The sequence below is a fragment of the Priapulus caudatus genome, unplaced genomic scaffold, assembly GCF_000485595.1.
Source record: "Priapulus caudatus unplaced genomic scaffold, Priapulus_caudatus-5.0.1 Scaffold789, whole genome shotgun sequence".
Taxonomy (NCBI): domain Eukaryota; kingdom Metazoa; phylum Priapulida; class Priapulimorpha; order Priapulimorphida; family Priapulidae; genus Priapulus; species Priapulus caudatus.
This window is the reverse complement of record NW_014577850.1, coordinates 103,915-121,918: the sequence shown is the minus strand read 5'-3', so window position 1 is coordinate 121,918 and position 18,004 is coordinate 103,915. Positions and strand designations below refer to the sequence as shown.

The window sequence follows — 18,004 nt, the reverse complement described above, 5'->3', positions numbered from 1 at the left end:
TTGGCTCCAGCCGGTTTGAGTCGGAGCGTTCACACGTACGCAAGTGAATACTGTCTGTCAAATTCAAATTCAATTCAAATAAATTTTATTGCACAAATATCTCACAGATACTTTGGCAGTATGTCGCGAGATGGTGATGTGTACGATTCAGTGTTTACTTCCGTTCCGAGTTCAATTATCAATCTTGAAAACATGCATCCAGATCAAATTTATCAAATTTTTATACTGTTTTGGACTTTATTTCGTTGAAGTACACGTTTGACACTCGTGGCATCTACCGCTCTACTGATTTAGGTGGTGCTAAAATTTGGCTCGGGCCTGGTCAGACGTTTTCGAAGGGACCAAATTTGCTCATGCTAATTCGGCACGGCCCCGAAAAACCGTCCGTGTGAACGCTCGGCTCGAGCCAAATTTGGCGCGGGCCTAATTAGGCTCGGGCTAAAAACGTCCGTGCGAACGCGCCTTTAGACTCCAAACTACCTGCCTACCCTACTGCTGGCCCCAATTATACACTACACCGCTCGCAGCGCCACCTGCCACAGCGGCGCGCGTGCAAGGTGGCGCCACCTGTCTGCTCGCTCACCGGCGTCGGGTGTCCCTCCAGGTCGCAGTCGATCTTGCGGAGATTCAGCAGTTCGGAAGGCGGAAAGAGTCCGGCCTCGGCCCACGCCGCGTACAGGATGGGAGCGGCGTGACCCTGGAATCACGGGCAACACGAGGATTAGCAGACAATCGAGACAGTACAGCGCGAGAGTATCAAACGACTGTAATATTCACGTCCCAGCCAGCGAAATTGTGCGCTTCATAAATTCACTCGCTGAAGTAAGCACGCATCGGCCGTTGGTCGTAAAATTGACACTGGTACGGAAATGGGCAGCCGAAAAGATGGACAGACGGTCGCACTAGCTAATGCTCTGGGTCCCGTTGTTAGAATCAAAATTAGTGGTAACGTTAAGTTTTTCTCATAGACCGTAGACAGAAACGTGATAAAATTAGTCCTAACATTACTATAAAACGTTGAATTTTTCTCAATGACCGTCAACAGAAACGTGATGAAATCAGTTCTAGATAACATTAGTCTTAACGTTGCCTTTTTCTCATAGACTGTTGACAAAAAACGTGGCAAGGTTACGAGTTTCTCGTACACAAGCATATAGACGTCCGATCTACGAGAAAAAAAAAATTTCTGACAACGGGAACACCCCCCCCCCCCGGGTGGCGTGGCGTGGCGTGGATACTCGCATGACAAACAAGCGTGAGCCACTTACATGAGCCAATCACTCGCTTCCTGGTCAACGCGTCACGTTCGCACAACTTTACCGGACCCTGACATGTCAGCGAACACCCAGCATGCTTTTTCGTTTATGACGAGAACGGACTGCTAACGCTCACACATATGTACAGTACAGTACAGTGCAGTACAGTGCAGTACAGTACAGTACAGTACAGTACAGTAGAGTACAGTACAGGACGACACGCGCATGTACGCTGTTGTACATGCTTCCGAGCACTTCGATTGCACGGCGCTTGGCACTTGCATGGTTGCAGTCGCGTCAGCTAGATTTTGGTTGGCATGTCTAGCACGAGGATTTAACACGAAAGCTGTCAATGTGTGACATGATATACATGATCAGGGAATATAAACGTGGGTGAATGAGAATCTAGGAGAAAATGATGCAGACATTACATTATAACAATGGGGTGAAAAATATGCAGACATCAATAATGGGGGCAAAACGTCACATAGTAACAGTTACACTAGCGACAGATTGCGACTAACAACCCTCTCATGTTTACACGAATATCTTCGTCGCAGGTAGGTGGCAGCAGCAGTACCTTGGACATGACGAATCGGTCACTGGAGGGATCACGTGGTTCCTTCACCTTGTAGCGCATGACGTCGAAGAACAGAACGGACATGATCTCTGCTGCGGAACAACATGATGTCGGATGCCTGCGAACAACGGAACACGCATGATCACTGCTGTGGAACAACAAAGTGTGATGCCTGCAAATAACACCAACACGCACAAAACTAAGAAAAATTTATTTTCTTACATTTGATGTATTTTAATTCAACTCATTTTTCAACACAATTTATTTTGAAAAAATATCTTAATTCGAAAACCAAATTCCCAGAAACCTGCGAAACTGCAGTCTAAGCTTCTCAACCCTGATCAGAATCTGTAGACAGTTCAGTGTTGGTCAGTGCTAGTCAGTGTTTTAATCAACTGCTTCCGTTCTTCTACCACATTGCCGCTTGCTCTATTCTCGGTAATGCTTCAGGAAATGCCACCAGGGTGGGCTGCGTACAGGCGTACAGTAGCCTGTTGTCGGGAACGAGTTTTAACAATGATTAGTCTTAACATTAACTTTTTCTCATAGACTGCTGACAGAAACGTGGCGAAGTTACGATGCTCACATACGCAGCGCATAGAGGTCCAGTCGACGAGAAAAAGTTAACGTTAAGGTTAATGTTAAGACCACTATATTGTCGCGAGAGTGTGACCGATCTATCTACGCACGCACATTGGCAACGTCGTACACTCGCACGAGCCTTGAAACTCGCACGAGCCGTGAAACTCGCACGAGCCTTGAAACTCGCACGAGCCGTGATCACGGGAGACGATAGATCTCTCGTCAGACGGAGCGATCGGCGGTAACAGCCATGACTGAAACATACACGGGTCATGCTAGCTCTAGTACTATAGCCCGCGTACAGCTGCCGCAGGCGGCAACTGAACGCGGGCTGAAGTACTACTACTAGAGCTAGGGTCATGCAAACACGCAGGAGAACTAGACTCGACTCCAAACATCTCAGCTAGCCTAATGCTCCCGCGAAGGAACTGACGCACGCGTGCGCGCGCGAAGCTAAAACGCAAAATGCTTAAAACACTCGTGTGCAGCTGAACGGCAGCTGAAGCACACATGTCAAGCACATGGGAAGCCGGATAAACATGCGAGTAACGTTGAAACTTCAATAACAAACATCGGAACGCAAACGCAACAAGCTTTTCGTCTTGGCCCGATAACGTTGTTTTGCTGACCAACGAACGAGCGGTACGCACAAAAACCAGAATAGCTCAAAAATGTCACGTGGGACTGACCAACATGGCGTCTGAAATAAACACTGGTCAGACCATTGATCTGGTTTCTGCATGTGCATCGATCGTTGCTGCCAGCGACCCACCGACGGAGGCAGTCTACACAGCAGGGTTTCCGTGCAGTCACAGCCCAAAACTACACTCCAGCTCACTCTAGTACTCACTGCTAGTACTCACTAGTCACTTTTACACTACAAGCAGCGCAGGCCATTGAAAACTTTCATGCTTTTACGAAACATAAACAAGCACCACTTCGCGCGGTACAGATCGATACTACAAGGCAAACAGTTTGGCATTTTGTTGTCTTTTACATTTAAAAAAAGCGTTCACTTGGATTGTGATATATGGGCAGTACGAATGAATGAAGTCATTAGGGGTATAGTGTTGATCGTCTTACTATGCCCACAATATCAACTTACTACGCGTTCAAAATAGAATGGTGATATTATTGTGAAGACATATTTCATTGCTGTCTACCCACCTACCGTTCAACATGAAAATAAATTATACTTTGATGCTAATTCATATGAAGTTCGTCATACCTCAGGCTCTCTATCAAAACATATCACAAAGAATCTCAGCATTGCATGCAGACACTACGATTCAATGATGCTCTCCTGTCAACGTCACGTAGTCACTGGCAAATTGGCAATCTGCCAACATGTTACATGGCAATACTTTTCATTCCAAACCATCTGAGGCAACAGAATGCATTCATGGGCCAAGGTGCAACAACTTTCCCTAATGACTTGAGCTCATGGTTTTCACAGACGAAAACCAGTAAAACAAGATGCTTACCAAAGCCGGTGACATGTAGGCACACGCACGCACGTACGTGCACACACACACATACACACAAACACACACAGACGCACGCACAGACTTGTGCGATATGGTAACAGTATTGTAGCAGACATACTGAAACAGAATCAAGGCAACAATGGATTTTCAATAGCAAAAAAAATTATCAGACAGACAAGAGGCAGTAACAATGGCAACTCTATGCAAACAATGAGTTTGCACTAACAAGCAGTGAGTTCTCAACTCCGAATGGAAATCTGCATTGTCATCAGCATTGTCAGCATGACTAGTGAGTACCTTAAAAACCATCTTACACGCACAATGGAAAAGAAAATTCGATCACGATTCACAGGCCCCCACAACAACGTCTCAACAATACACAGTACATTTCAAGGCGAAAACTAGAAACGCTTGGCTAACTACAGCCCCCTGTATCCTGTATGCGCGCACTGGGCAGCCACAACAGTCTATTGATCGGATCGGTTAGGGGTTCAGAGGTATATATACCACCAACACGAATATATATATATATCTAAACACAATGTCTGTGCCAAGACACTAACGTCAGGTGTATGGTGTTATAATCTTGGTAGTCTTTTTGGCTTACAGTACATATATATAACAGCACACTACACATAATAGCACTCTTACACAGTCTTACACACGCTAGCAAGGATATCCACACTAGCCAAGGTATCAGATGACGTGGGCTACATTCACATCCTAGCCGGATGTTTCTTGGCACTATAAACATATGTCAGTCACCTACACTGAGCGATAGTGTACGGGACACACTAATGGCTATATAGCAAAATTATTATGTGTCCACATACAAATGAAAATTACAATCCAATCCAATGTAATACACTACAAATCCAAAGACCTTTGTTGTCTTCCTAGTGTTCATGCCCTTCTAGCCCCTCCCCCTTCCCCATTTCTAAACTCTCCACCCAGGCAGGGCACCAATAATAAGCTATCAATTATCATACAAACCATTTCCTGCTAGAGTTCAATAGACAATAGTGTAAGTGGGGAGTGGTGACGTGAACAGGTGGGCGCAGAAGACATTCCTGCAGCCTAAGCCTTAACCCAGAAGCCTAACCTACCAACCTGCTACATCAAAAAGTGCCACGTGGGATGACTCGGCATCTTTTCACACCCTGTTCATGTTTAGGATTAAGTTGCTGTGCCAAGGCGTTTTTCCCCCACCCATGGATGAGAACCAGATGTTTACGCTAGCGTGTCGCGCAGGAATTTTACAACTCCGAAAAACAGAAGTTAGAAACAGTTTACCACCCTGCGAGTGAAACCCAGCCTGTTACTGTTTCAGCAACACCCCCGCACGTCGAGATTGCTTGAGCTTCCGAAATTCTCCGACGCGGAATTTGTAAACTGCGACCGCTAAACTACGAACGCAAATAAACGGTTTGCTCTTACTAAACTTTTTTAAGAAGATATGCGTGCCTTTTTAACCCCTAAACAGTAGCGTGCTCAGTTACGGCCCATATGATTAAAACGTAATATACTACACCTAGTTCCAAGTCCTAGTCCTTAGGTCAGAGCTCTCAGCTTTGAAATGTGCCCACTAGCCCATTAGTTTTCTGCCCTTAGAGTCAACGCCTACATACATACATGTGCATTGTCTCTTTATATGAACTCTTGCAATTACAGACTAAGTTACATCCAGCATGCTCAAGAAACAAGATACTAATTCTTATTCTGAACTCCCTTTCTATCACAGTACCGAGTAGGCGAGTACATATCCTGATATCATGTAATTGTTACTAGTTTCATTCGACATTTTAGTCGATAATTAGTTAGTATACAGGCTGTCAACGATCACGCTGTGAGCAGAAACAATACAATTCTGTAATTCAGTGTTTAGAAAAACTGGAATAAATCCAGCAACTTTCTGCATGAAGTGAATGACCCTGTTTGCTAAGCAAGTGACAAGCGAGTGACAAATTTGTGGCACGACCAACCTCGCGGCGTATCGTCGTAAACCTATCCATTTCAACGGCAATCCAAACCCGGTTACACACGCTATGCACTAATAAGCTAGGTCTAGCTAAATGTTGCTTTGGGGGAAAACCACTGAATAACATGTCTGTATCTCACGGTCACATCTGTGTGACAAGGGGCATGAACCATGATTACCCGTCTTCTCAGAAAATTGGAATACAAACATGTTATCATTATTCTTATATCACAAAATATGTTGCCAGAATTAAGAATAAAAATAGGCTGCAGATTAGTAAATAAATTTCACTGCAAAGTTTAACATAATAACAGGGTGCAAAATTAACGGGAGTCCGGAGTCAAATACTCTCTGATTTACTGTCGGACTCCACTGATTTGACATATATGCAGGAGTCCGTGCGACTCCCTGAAAATTCTGCTATACTAACTAGTTCGTTCTAAAGCACGGCCTCGCGGAATTACCGTATTTTTTCAGCTAATGTCCAAAGAAAATTTTGCAGACGTGCAACTGCATGAATCTTCAAAATAAGCACATGTATGTATACGTTATTGTTAATATCTTTAATTTTGAACTTCAGACTGCGGACTCCCTCATTTTGCTGCGGACTCCCTCTTTTTGAAGGTAGGGAGTCCGCTGGACTCCCGTGTTCAAAAGTTAAATTCTACCCCTGTAATAATGTTTCATAACTAGCTTTCTTTACATTACAAGCAAGAAGTGCTAGCACGACACAGGAATTTCAGCATTACAGAACGGTAATATTAGTATGATCTCACACTAGGGTGAAAATCTCAACGTCGATTTTTGGTCATTTTTTACAGGAAAACAGATTTCTAATCAGCGACCGGCAGTTAATATAAAGTGCTAGTCATAGAGAAACAAAGTTGCATTGCCACGCCGAAGAAAGGTAATGCTGCCATTGCCATGAGTTTCTTGGATGTACCTCTCATATATGAATCAAGGGAGGATACTCAAAAACATTTGTTAATTCTTTTTCTTGTTCTGTGATTAACTTTCTTCCATCTATGTAGATATTGTGATTTTTTTTATTTTTATGGATCACCCATCTTACAGCTTTGTGCTGAATAAAATCCAATCTGTTGCAGTTTTGCATTGTACATGTGGACCAGCCAGGGACAGATTCTAGAAATGGTGGAACAAGGCCAGGCACTGGGTTTTAGTGTCAGCAAAAGCAAGATTGTGGGATAGCATGACCAATGAGCGGGTGTGTGTTTTTTACCAAATGTAATCAATGAGGGCATTCCTGCGAAAATCGCTGCTTTTGACAACACCCAAAATATTTGTACGTCTTGAGTAGTGATAAGGACCTTAGATAAAGTGAGTAGGTACAAGTTAGACACTGTAAAGCCTAGAGATTTGCCTGGACTGAACATCACGACAGAAATGAATTAATTACCAGATTTTGCTGTCCCTTTCTTGAAACCAGGGGCGGATCCAGAGGGGGGTGCAGGGGGTGCGCACCCCCCTTCCCACCCGTCCCAAGTGCCCTTTTTGCAAAAGTTGCCTTATTAAAAAAATGGTATGTTTTGCCGCTCAGCCTGTATCTGACAAGTATTTCACTCAGTCGGACCCGATCAAGCCCTCGTTTTTCTTAGAATATATATATTGGTCGGGCCCAGGAGTCGGGCCATACCATGCTCAAATCCAAAACAGAAAATCTAGGTCCAAAACTAACCGGTGCCTTTCTTAAAATGATGTTAGCAATACAGTGGTGACACGGAACTAAGAGACGGCGTGCACCAGTCTACCATTCGCACATCTTTGATTTTTCGCGCATGCAAAACAAACATTTTCACCCCACATGCAGTGCTTCAAATTTACACACAGAGTGTCCCAGATTGCATCTCAGAGCTTCAACAATTCAAAAATTTTCCGAGGGGGGGGGGCATGGCCTAGCACTGGCCATGGCAGCAGCCCCATGCTATAATGAAAAAGCTTGGAGAACCCTGTGAAGTATTATTAGCTCTTGATTATATTGCCAAATGCATGCATTTCAATCAGCTATGCCAAAAGCTCACATTAATAACTAACTTATGGACCGAAAACCCATATATATATATGTGAAATTAATGAATTTAAAGAGTAAAAAAAATTTCCAGTGCCTTTTTACAAACGTTGTACCCCCTCCTTCTTAAAATCCTGGATCTGCCCCTGGAAACTCATACATAAGTAGCATTACTTTTACTTCTCTGCAGACAATACCAGAATTAGGCAGGAACTTATTTCAATTTTGAACCCCCTAAAAACACTTACCAACGTAGCGAGTTTATGAATTTATATTGTCTTCAGCGTAGACTTCCTACTGACATTTTTGTTTTTTTGACGCACGCGGGCTATAGAGTATATACTATAGAGTTACTAGAGTAGAGCTATCCCTATGCTACATCAGTGAGTACGTAAGCTAAGGCGCGACAGAGGACGGTCAGTAGCTAGAGTAACGTTATTTTTACTGACGCTTTACTATCTAAGTATCTTCAATACTACTATGATTATTACTATTGTACTACTATTACTATTACTATTAGTATTACTAGCTTGTAACGCCACTGCCGGTATCGCCACCAGGCACCACATGATATCGCCATGAAATCGCAGACGATGCACATTCATTGCAGTTTACCATATCAAATTTACGCGGACACCTACCCACTCTTCGACGCAGAAGTTGCGCGAATGCTGTCAATCCTCAATTTGTTAGCAATGTCTTTCAACTCTTGGATTGTATTAGGGGGTGCCATGGCTGCTGTTTATCAAAAACTTTCCCGACTAGAAGAGGTTAGCTGCGTGTGTAATCACTGTGATGTGGAAACCGGACAGACGGACGACCACCGACTATTGAGCACAATACACTATTTTCCATAGGGTTTGCGTTTACTAAAGGTGAGCATTTTAAAATAAGAAGGCGCTAAGCACTAGTATGCAGGCATCGTGTAGAAAATAATTATGCTGTGAAATATATGACTTTGTAAAATGGTGTAATAAAATGGCGATTTATATCGTTAAATACATTTTAAACAATAATTTATTGCCCGACATAAGCTGAAAATCACCCATCTCTTAGTGAAAAATAGACTCGCCCAAATCCCAACAACTGTGCTCCACGTGACCAGTCAATACCGGTGACGTTGCCGCAAAGCGTTGGATATATCGTAGCCGTATTTCCTAGTTGTCCGAAGATTTTACGGTTTTTCTGATCGTCTACCAAAAAGTGGACGGCAAAAATAGAAATCCGACATGGGGAGTAAGTACTGCAATCTTTGCTCAAGTTGTGTTGATGAAAATTGTGTAGTTATTTATAAATTTGAGAATTTATTACGCCTGTATTAATACAGCTGTGGCGGCAGCCATGACACCTAGCTTACGTGGCCAGGAAAATGAGCCCAGTGGGCCAGTACTAGCGTTGGAATAATTACATTTCTAATAAAAATAGTGTTATTTAATTGAATGTAATGATTACTTTATACTATTTTTTGAAGTCTAGTAGATTCTGTGTTGTAATATCGTCACCCTATTTATGCTTCACGTGATATAATCGCAAGTTGACTGTCGTTTCTATGACTGTATGGGCATGCCTGTGAGTGTGAGCCTAATTCCATGAGAAGACAAATCTGTTTGTAGTGTGGTATAAGTTACGCCGGAAAGCTACATACAAATTATTATTTTCAGTTAAATTCTTGGAGGTGATTCGCCCATTTTGTGGGATTCTCCCAGAAGTATCAAAACCGGAAAGAAAGGTACACTATAAAGTATTTGATGGTTAACACAAGTTCCCCATACTGTAAGTGTAACAGTAACCAAGTTAGATTTCCTACATTTCAGGAAGTTAATTCCATTAGTGATGCTTAGAAGGCTGTGCATTCCTTCTTCGTTTGTAAACTACTAAATGACAACTTCCATTAAAATTTGAAAGGTTAGTTTATAGCCTAGCTCAATCACTAATAATTCATGTATAATTTCTTCCCACGCCCTAGATCCAGTTTAGAGAGAAGGTACTATGGACGGCTATCACACTTTTTATATTCCTGGTCTGCTGTCAGGTAAGTGACTTTAGGAAGCATTCTATTTAGGAGATAGTTCGTTTTTGCACATAATTTTGTATAGAACATAGTTGCTAACAGATACAGATAAATATTTTGATACAGGTAAAAGTGTGTATGTGCAAACTGAACTGCTGTTATATACCGTGTTAATTGGAAAATAAAGAGGCAAACACACAACAAGTTTTATAGGGGGAAAAACAAACAAAACATTTTCATAAGTAGATTGAAAAAAAGGGTTAAAATATTATAAAGTTTCCAAGTGGCTTTTGCTCCATCCCATCGTCTAATGCATGTGCTGTTCGTGTTTCAGATTCCGTTGTTCGGAATCATGTCATCCGACTCTGCAGATCCATTCTATTGGATGAGAGTGATCATGGCCTCCAATAGAGGTTTGTTCCCAGTGCCTAACATGAGCTGATACAGTGAAATTCATCTGGTTTGCTCATTGTAAAGACTGTCTTGAAAAAGTACATGTATTTGTATTAGACTTGCATGCAATATAGATTTAATAGTGATAAATGAACAGTTGCAGTCGAATTCGCCTGCATTTTTCGCTAGCAACTGCTGTCGCACTCACCAACGTTGGTGAGCTCCAGGTACGCTCGTGTTAACAGCATTGCTCGTTAACAGGTACGCTTATGGAGCTGGGTATCTCGCCCATCGTGACGTCAGGTCTCATCATGCAGCTTCTGGCGGGAGCAAAGATCATTGAGGTTGGCGACACTCCCAAGGACAGAGCCCTGTTCAACGGAGCGCAGAAACGTGAGTGTGGCGTCCTCCATAATAACAAAACGGTGGTTCGATCCCGTAGCATGTAGAGGGAAGTACGGTGAAACCTGTATATGAAAGTTATTGAATGAACCCTCCCTCCAGAGTGGTCCTTATAGACAGGTGTTTGATGTATAAAGGTGGTTTCACTTTGTAACCAGCAGTCGAAGGAAACAAGAGAAGTGCCCTTTATAGACAGGTGTTTGATGTATAAAGATGGTTTAACTTTGTAACCAGCAGTCGAAGGAAACAAGAGAAGTGTCCTTTATAGACAGGTGTTCATTGTATGGCAGCGTCCGCTAACACAGGTTTTATCTTTGTTCACACATCTATTGTCGCCGCGACGATTCGTCAGTGATGCGCGTGCATGCGATTAAGATCGAGAGATCTTTGTACTTTATTGTTCATTTACGTCAACAACTGGGGCCGGTTTCACGAAGCGTAATTAAGTTCTTAATCATGATTAAATCACTAATCATGATTACTTTCCTGTAATTATGATTAGTTAATCATACTTAAACCACTGAAACCGGCCCCGGGTTTACATTACTACTTACTTATTACATCACTACATTCTGAGTGTGTCCGTGTTGTCGTAGTGTTCGGCATGGTGATCACGCTGGGCCAGGCCATCGTCTACGTCATGACGGGCATGTACGGAGAGCCGTCCGACATGGGAGCTGGCATCTGTCTCCTCATCGTCATCCAGGTAACGTGCTGAGACGCAAATTCCCTCCTAGCCCAACAAAGAAAGCCGAATTTACGAACTCGGAAAATGTCAAAACTCGAAAACATCAGTAAATGACCCCTCTACGACCCCTATCCCATTAGTTTGTTGCGTGATCGCTTCGTCACCATCCGGATACGCCCTCGTTGACCGGACTGTGTGACTTTGGTTTCTGCGGCCTCTCCGCATGTCCTCGACCTCTGCGTGACCCCAGTGCTCTCCTCAAAGTTTCTGCATGACGTGCACCCGCGACCCTTAACTTCCACTATACTCAAGTGCGTGCCCACGACCTCTTCGTGACCCACGAGCATGACCCTCGACCTCTGCTATACCCGCGTGCATGCCCTCGACCTTTGTGACCCCATGTGCTTGACCTTTGACTTTTGCCCGCAGCTGTTTGTCGCGGGCATGATCGTTCTGCTGCTGGATGAACTGCTGCAGAAGGGCTACGGCCTCGGCTCCGGCATCTCGCTCTTCATCGCCACAAACATCTGCGAGACGATCGTCTGGAAGGCGTTCAGCCCCGCGACCGTCAACACCGGCAGAGGTAGGTGGCGCTGACAGCTCAGTCGCGAGGAGCCAGGGGAGTGGGCGTGGTGTGAATTAGTATCGACGTTGTTACTGGTAACTACATTGTTACCTGTATCTATGTCATCTGAATCTACATCACTACCTGCATCTATTTCATTATATGAATCTACATCATTGCCTGCATCCATATCGTTACATGCATCTACATTATTACCTGTACCTACACCAGTACATGTACCTAGATCATTACCTGTATCTACATTAATACTTGTCTCTACATTATTACTTGTATTTACATTAATACCTGTACCTACATTAATACCTGTACCTACATTATTACCTGTATCTACATTAATACTTGTCTCTACATTATTACTTGTATTTACATTATTACCTTTATCTACATCACTACCTTTACCTAAATCGTTACCTGTATCTACATCATTACCTGTGTATGATCACCGTGCAGGTACGGAGTTTGAGGGTGCCATCATTGCACTGTTCCACCTGCTGGCGACGAGGACAGACAAGGTGCGAGGGCTTCGTGAAGCCTTCTACCGACAGAACCTGCCCAACCTGATGAACCTGATGGCCACCGTGTTCGTGTTCGCGATCGTCATCTACTTCCAGGTACTTGGCCGCTCGTTTATAGACTGCTTACATGTGCTCGGTTTATGCCGAGTGGCTCGGAGCAGCATCTGTGTGTGTGTGTGCCCGCGTGCGTGTGTGTGTGTGTGTGCGTGCGTGCGTGTGTGTGTGTGTACGCGTGCATGTGCGTGTGTGTGTGTGTGCGTGTGTGTGTGTATATGTATTGCATGTACGTGCGTGTGTGTGTGGTGTTCAGATGTGGTGTGGTAGGGATGCATAAATAAGGCATGTGTGTGTGTGTGCGCACATGTTTGCGTGTGTGTATCGACTTATTACTATATTATGTATATGTATGATATACATATATACATATTATACATATATTAATTGGTTGGGTGTGCTACAATGAAACAAATAAAATTTATTTTTCGGGCGCTACTTTTCAAGCTCGCGTGCATGAAAATAGCACTCTAAAATTTGGTTTGCATTGAACTCTGTGCAAATTTCCGGGGGCTCTTTTTGGCATTTCGGGGGCTAAATCGCCCCGAGCCCCCGTGTATTTTTTTCACTGGTGTGCTATGCTGGGGTAGATGTTGAGATTGTGCTGTCTTGCAGGGATTCCGTGTCGATCTGCCCATCAAGTCGGCGCGATACAGAGGACAGTACAGCTCTTACCCGATCAAGCTCTTCTACACCTCTAACATCCCCATCATCCTGCAGAGCGCCCTGGTGTCAAACTTGTACATCATATCTCAGGTGAGTGATGCCCGCCCGCTGCCTACAAAGAGACGTTCATATGTTAATCGCAATTTTTTTACACGAGGGGATGTTTTTCGGGAAACTTGATTGGAAATGAAACCTGATTGTAACACAATACTATTTAAATATAATAGTTGATTTAGAATGTATTGGAAAACCAATAGAAATATAATGGTAGTATGTTATCCTAATTTTCTATAAATTTTTTTTATTCGCAGATGTTATCAACAAAGTTTGGCGGCAACTTTTTCGTCAACCTTTTAGGAGTATGGGCTGTAAGTATTTCAAATGTCATTCTGTTTAAATCAAACACTGCCAATAGAGGGCACCACGTATTCATTTAACTCATGTCTACTCTTGCAATGATCATGTCATGTATGTACACTTTAACATGGTTCGCACAGTCCTTGAAAAGTCCTTGAATTTGTGGGGAGTTCTTGGAAAGTACTTGAATTTAGTAAATGTTGATTTTGTGCTTGAAAAGTCCTTGAATTTCATGAAAATGTTCTTGAATTTCATTAAAATGTCCTTGAATTTTTAGAAACAATCCTTGCCTGTAATAAAAAGAAATTTTGTACCATCAATAATGTGCAAACCTCAATAAAAATTGCGTTAAATGCGCTTAAAAAGCTATAGACACGCTAGACAGTTAAATGATGATCACAAATTACAGTAAGTCAATAAAATCAGTCAGTAAATCAAGGTATGTTGTAAAAGTGACAGTGTTTAGAAAGGGTTTATTAATGTGATCCAGGTAAGTTTTAGAGGTGACAGTGATTAAGAATGGGGTTATTATTAAATTAATTCAGACCTGTATGTTTTGTTTTGTGTATAAATTCCGATAAAATGTTCGATAAAATGTCCTTGAATTTCTGATAAAATGTCCTTGAAAAGTCCTTGAAAACATTTTTAGTCCTCCTGTATGAACCATGTAATAAACTCTCTCACTAAGCGCTCACGCTAACCCTCACTCTTCGCCTCGCGCGCACGCATGCGTATCTCTGTAAGCCGTCCTCATCTTCCGTATCTTCGTCAATGCGCGCCTAACTCATGTAATTGTTCCTTCATTGTCCCTCCTTCGTTGCTTGCAGGACGGGGGTGCCGCTCTTATCCGATCTCTGTATCTCTGCTCATCCTCACACTAACCCTTGCTTGCAGGACGTGGGTGGTGGCGACCCCGCGCGCTCGTACCCGATCTCTGTATCGCTGCTCATCCTCACACTAACCCTTGCTTCCCATCGTTGCTTGCAGGACGTGGGTGGCGGCGGCCCCGCGCGCTCGTACCCGGTCGCGTCGTGTGTGCGCATGCGTTCCTATCTCTGCTCGTCCTCACACTAACCCTTGCTTCTCATCGTTGCTTGCAGGACGTGGGCGGAGGCGGCCCCGCGCGCTCGTACCCGGTCGGCGGCCTGTGCTACTACTTCTCGCCGCCGGAGACGTTTGGACACATGCTGGAGGACCCGATCCACGCCGCGCTCTACATCTTCTTCATGCTCGGCTCGTGCGCGTTCTTCTCCAAGACGTGGATCGACGTGTCCGGCTCCAGCGCCAAGGACGTGAGTCATCACATCCGATTCACCGCGTTAATCCGTTAGTTGGGATGCTCGTGGGGGTACGCGTGGGATGCTCATGGGGGTACGCGTGGGATGCTCGTGGGGGTACGCGTGGGATGCTCGTGGGGGTACGCGTGGGATGGGGTGTGCGTCTGTGAAGGCGCGATGTTCATGGCCTTGCACACATGTTATATTCGTAAATGGAATGCATGCGATCGGACGTGATATGATAAACGCATGGAGAAAGGTGCGAATCGGTTGTGCATTAATCTGTTAGTTGGGATGCTTAAGAGGGTAGGGGGGGTGTGCGTCGCTGAATTGGCTCGTGCGCGGGTCGCCCCCGTCAGGTTTATATTCTCGTATTCGTGTTATATTCGTAAGTGGAGCACGTGCGATCGAACGCGATGTGAGAAAACACGCGGAGAAATGCGTGGAGCGGTCGTGACGGGCCCCACGCTGCCCGATCTATGTTGGTTTCGGAGCTTCGTCGAGTGTGGGGGAGGCGTGTCGGTGTAGGTGTGTTGGCGGTGATGAAAGTTCAACGTATATAAGCACATGCTGCATGTGAAAATGTGCAGTCGATGATGAGGGTTTGAGTATATATATATATATATATATATAATATATATATATATATATATATATATATATACTATATATATATATATATATATTATATATATAGTATATATATACTATATAATATTATATATTCACATGATATATTTTATATATAATATATATTATAATATAAAGCTGCGTTCACCTATACACGGCTTAGCCTGCGTACCGTACTTAGTTGGTGCCTAAGTCCGCGAAAAAACTGCCGTTTACACGAGATACACGAGATTCGAGGCTTAGCTAGCTCGGTATATATAGACTGCGTACCCGGTCGACAGTTCCACACGCTACCTAACGTTCGGTGCAGCGAACGGGTAGCAGTCTAGGTGTAGAGCGCTACAGTTTCGCAATTCGAATGCCGTACACACGACAAACAATACGCGGCCAGCGTGGTTGCCGCAATATACGCGGCCTTAGTTGGTGCGGATTGATGATTCCGCGCTTAGCCAAGCGGAGCTTCGCGGCTAAGCAAGCCGTGTATATTTGCGTCGTGAACGCAACTTTTCTCCTCGTCGTGAATGCAGCTATATTCATACATTGTCTGTGAAGATCTGTGGCAATGTTGAGGTGTTGCGGCAGTAATGAAGTATGAGGCGTGCTATACCCTCTACGAGATGGCCGTTCACGGCTCCACGTTTGCTCCGCAGGTCGCAAGCAACTTAAGAGCAGCAGATGGTGATGCGAGGGCACAGAGAGAAGTCGATGATCATGAGTTGAACGCTACATCCGACCGCCGCCGCCGTTCGGAGGTCTCTGCATCGGAGCGCTGTCCGTCTATGGCCGATCTCATGGGTGCGTGAGCTGTCTATCTATGGTGTGTGTCTCACTGTCTCCCCCTTTCTCTCTCTTCTCTTTCTCTCTCTTTCTCTCTCTTTCTCTCTCTTTCTCTCTCTCTCTTTCTCTTTCTCTCTCTCTCCTCTCTCTCTCTCTCTCTCTCTCTCTCTCTCTCTCTCTCTCTCTCTCTCTCTCTCTCTTCTCTCTTTCTCTCTCTCTCACTCACTCTCTCTCTTTCTCTCCCCTTTCTTTCTCTCTCTCTCTTCTCTTCTCTCTCTCCCTCTTCTCTCTCTCTCTCTCTCTCTTTTCTCTCTCTCTCTCTCTCTCTCTCTCTCTCTCCTCTCTCTCTTTCTCTCTCTCTCTTTCTCCTCACTCTCCACTCTCCTTTATTTCTCTCTTGCTTTCTCTCCCTCTCTCTCTCTCTCTCTCTCTCTCTCTCTCCCTCTCCCTCTCCCTCTATCTCACTCTATATAAGTATCTCGTCTGTAATCGCTCGTATCTCGCTCCCTCGTTTACAGGTGCGATCGGCAGCGGCACAGGTATCCTGCTCGCAGTCACCATCATCTACCAGTACTTCGAGATCTTCATGAAGGAGCAGAGCGAGATGGGCGGCATGGGAACGCTGCTGTTCTAGAGATGGCGCCACCGTCTGCTCCTCCACCACGCCGCGCCCGTCCGCCCCCGCCGTCGAGTGGGACGGTCCAACTCGCTCCCGCCCGCCGGCTTCTCTCGGCGGAGGAAGGAAGGGAGGGTGGGTCCGGCGCCCGTCGTCACGGCAACATCTGCGTGCGCGTCCCCGCCCCACTCACCGCGCGCGGAAGCGACAGGCGCGCCGCCTTCTCTCCTCCGATCACCATGGTGACGGTGTAACAAGCAAAAGAACGGTGTCGGCTGTAGATATTGGGGCGTAGATTTTTATGGTAGGTCGGGAACGTGTCCAGAAGGGGAGGGGAGGGTAGGGTAGGGGAGGGATCGACTAACTATTATTCGATGACGGATAGAATTGTTTTTAGCTAGAAGCGGGCGGCAACATCAATGCCGTCGGAGACACCGGGTCGGCGCGGCGGAAACCGGGGAAAAACGGCGTTCTCTTGTTACGGATTTTTCTGGCGTACGCTCGACTAACAGCCTGGGGTTTTCACGCGGGGGCGCGGGCGTGGCGACGCTGCACCCCTGAGCACACTGGCATCCCTCCGCACACGCACGCGGCGATCGCGGAACGGCGCGGCGCACATTTTTTTTACGTTTTTTTTTGTCCGGGTGCATCTCCCCCCCAAGCGGCGGCGGCCGTCGCCGGGAGGGGTCGGTCGGTCGGTCTCCTGGCGGATGTTTTGAAATAAAAAGGTGTTTGAGATAATAAAACAAAAATCTTGCGTCGATAAACGCCTGCGTCTATTCGTTTTCACGTCGTCGTCAATTCGCATCACTCGTAAAATGTCTGTGACACCGTCGACATCTGATAGGTGGGATGCATAGTGGGCTGCACACTTCACTCTTCTGGGCTTTCTCACTCATTTCACAAGTAGTGCAGAGGCGAGGTTAACTCGTTGTAGGGGAGCTATCTTTGCAGCTGAATTGGCTCCCTCCACCGATCGTTGGATTAATGAATTAAAAAACGGACCTCGGTTTATGAAATAGCTACACACGCGTAGCGAAGCGATGTCTTCACAGTGAAACAGTATGTATTTATTAGTAAATATTTCTTGTACATCGGTGCGCGTAGCCGGCACAAGCCATGC

General features: G+C 45.0%; 2 protein-coding genes across 2 annotated transcripts in view; one reads left to right on the top strand and one right to left on the bottom strand.

The window, feature by feature from the left end:
- LOC106813541 (transketolase-like) overlaps positions 1-8,721 on the bottom strand; it is a 22,091-nt gene extending 13,370 nt beyond the window's left edge. The window contains exons 1-3 of the mRNA XM_014817703.1: positions 8,551-8,721; positions 1,837-1,954; positions 584-697 (exon numbers count right to left, since the gene is read on the bottom strand). Of these exons, the coding sequence (XP_014673189.1) occupies positions 584-697; positions 1,837-1,954; positions 8,551-8,642 (324 nt within the window). The 5' untranslated portion in view covers positions 8,643-8,721. The remainder of the gene's footprint in view (positions 1-583; positions 698-1,836; positions 1,955-8,550) is intronic.
- A 297-nt stretch (positions 8,722-9,018) lies between these two features.
- LOC106813540 lies at positions 9,019-16,899 on the top strand. Its single transcript, XM_014817702.1, has 13 exons — positions 9,019-9,145; positions 9,571-9,638; positions 9,876-9,941; positions 10,255-10,333; positions 10,575-10,706; positions 11,312-11,421; positions 11,833-11,986; positions 12,440-12,600; positions 13,174-13,314; positions 13,536-13,592; positions 14,682-14,873; positions 16,139-16,283; positions 16,784-16,899. The coding sequence occupies exons 1-13, from the start codon at positions 9,139-9,141 to the stop codon at positions 16,897-16,899; spliced, it is 1,428 nt and encodes a 475-aa protein (XP_014673188.1). The 5' UTR covers positions 9,019-9,138.
- Positions 16,900-18,004: the final 1,105 nt, after the last annotated feature.

Bases quoted from the DNA above. Each gene is read 5' to 3' on its own strand.
- LOC106813540 (XM_014817702.1), top strand. The intron at 9,639-9,875 runs GTACACTATAAA...CCCACGCCCTAG, and splicing joins TATCAAAACCGGAAAGAAAG to ATCCAGTTTAGAGAGAAGGT. The intron at 14,874-16,138 runs GTGAGTCATCAC...TTTGCTCCGCAG, and splicing joins CCGGCTCCAGCGCCAAGGAC to GTCGCAAGCAACTTAAGAGC.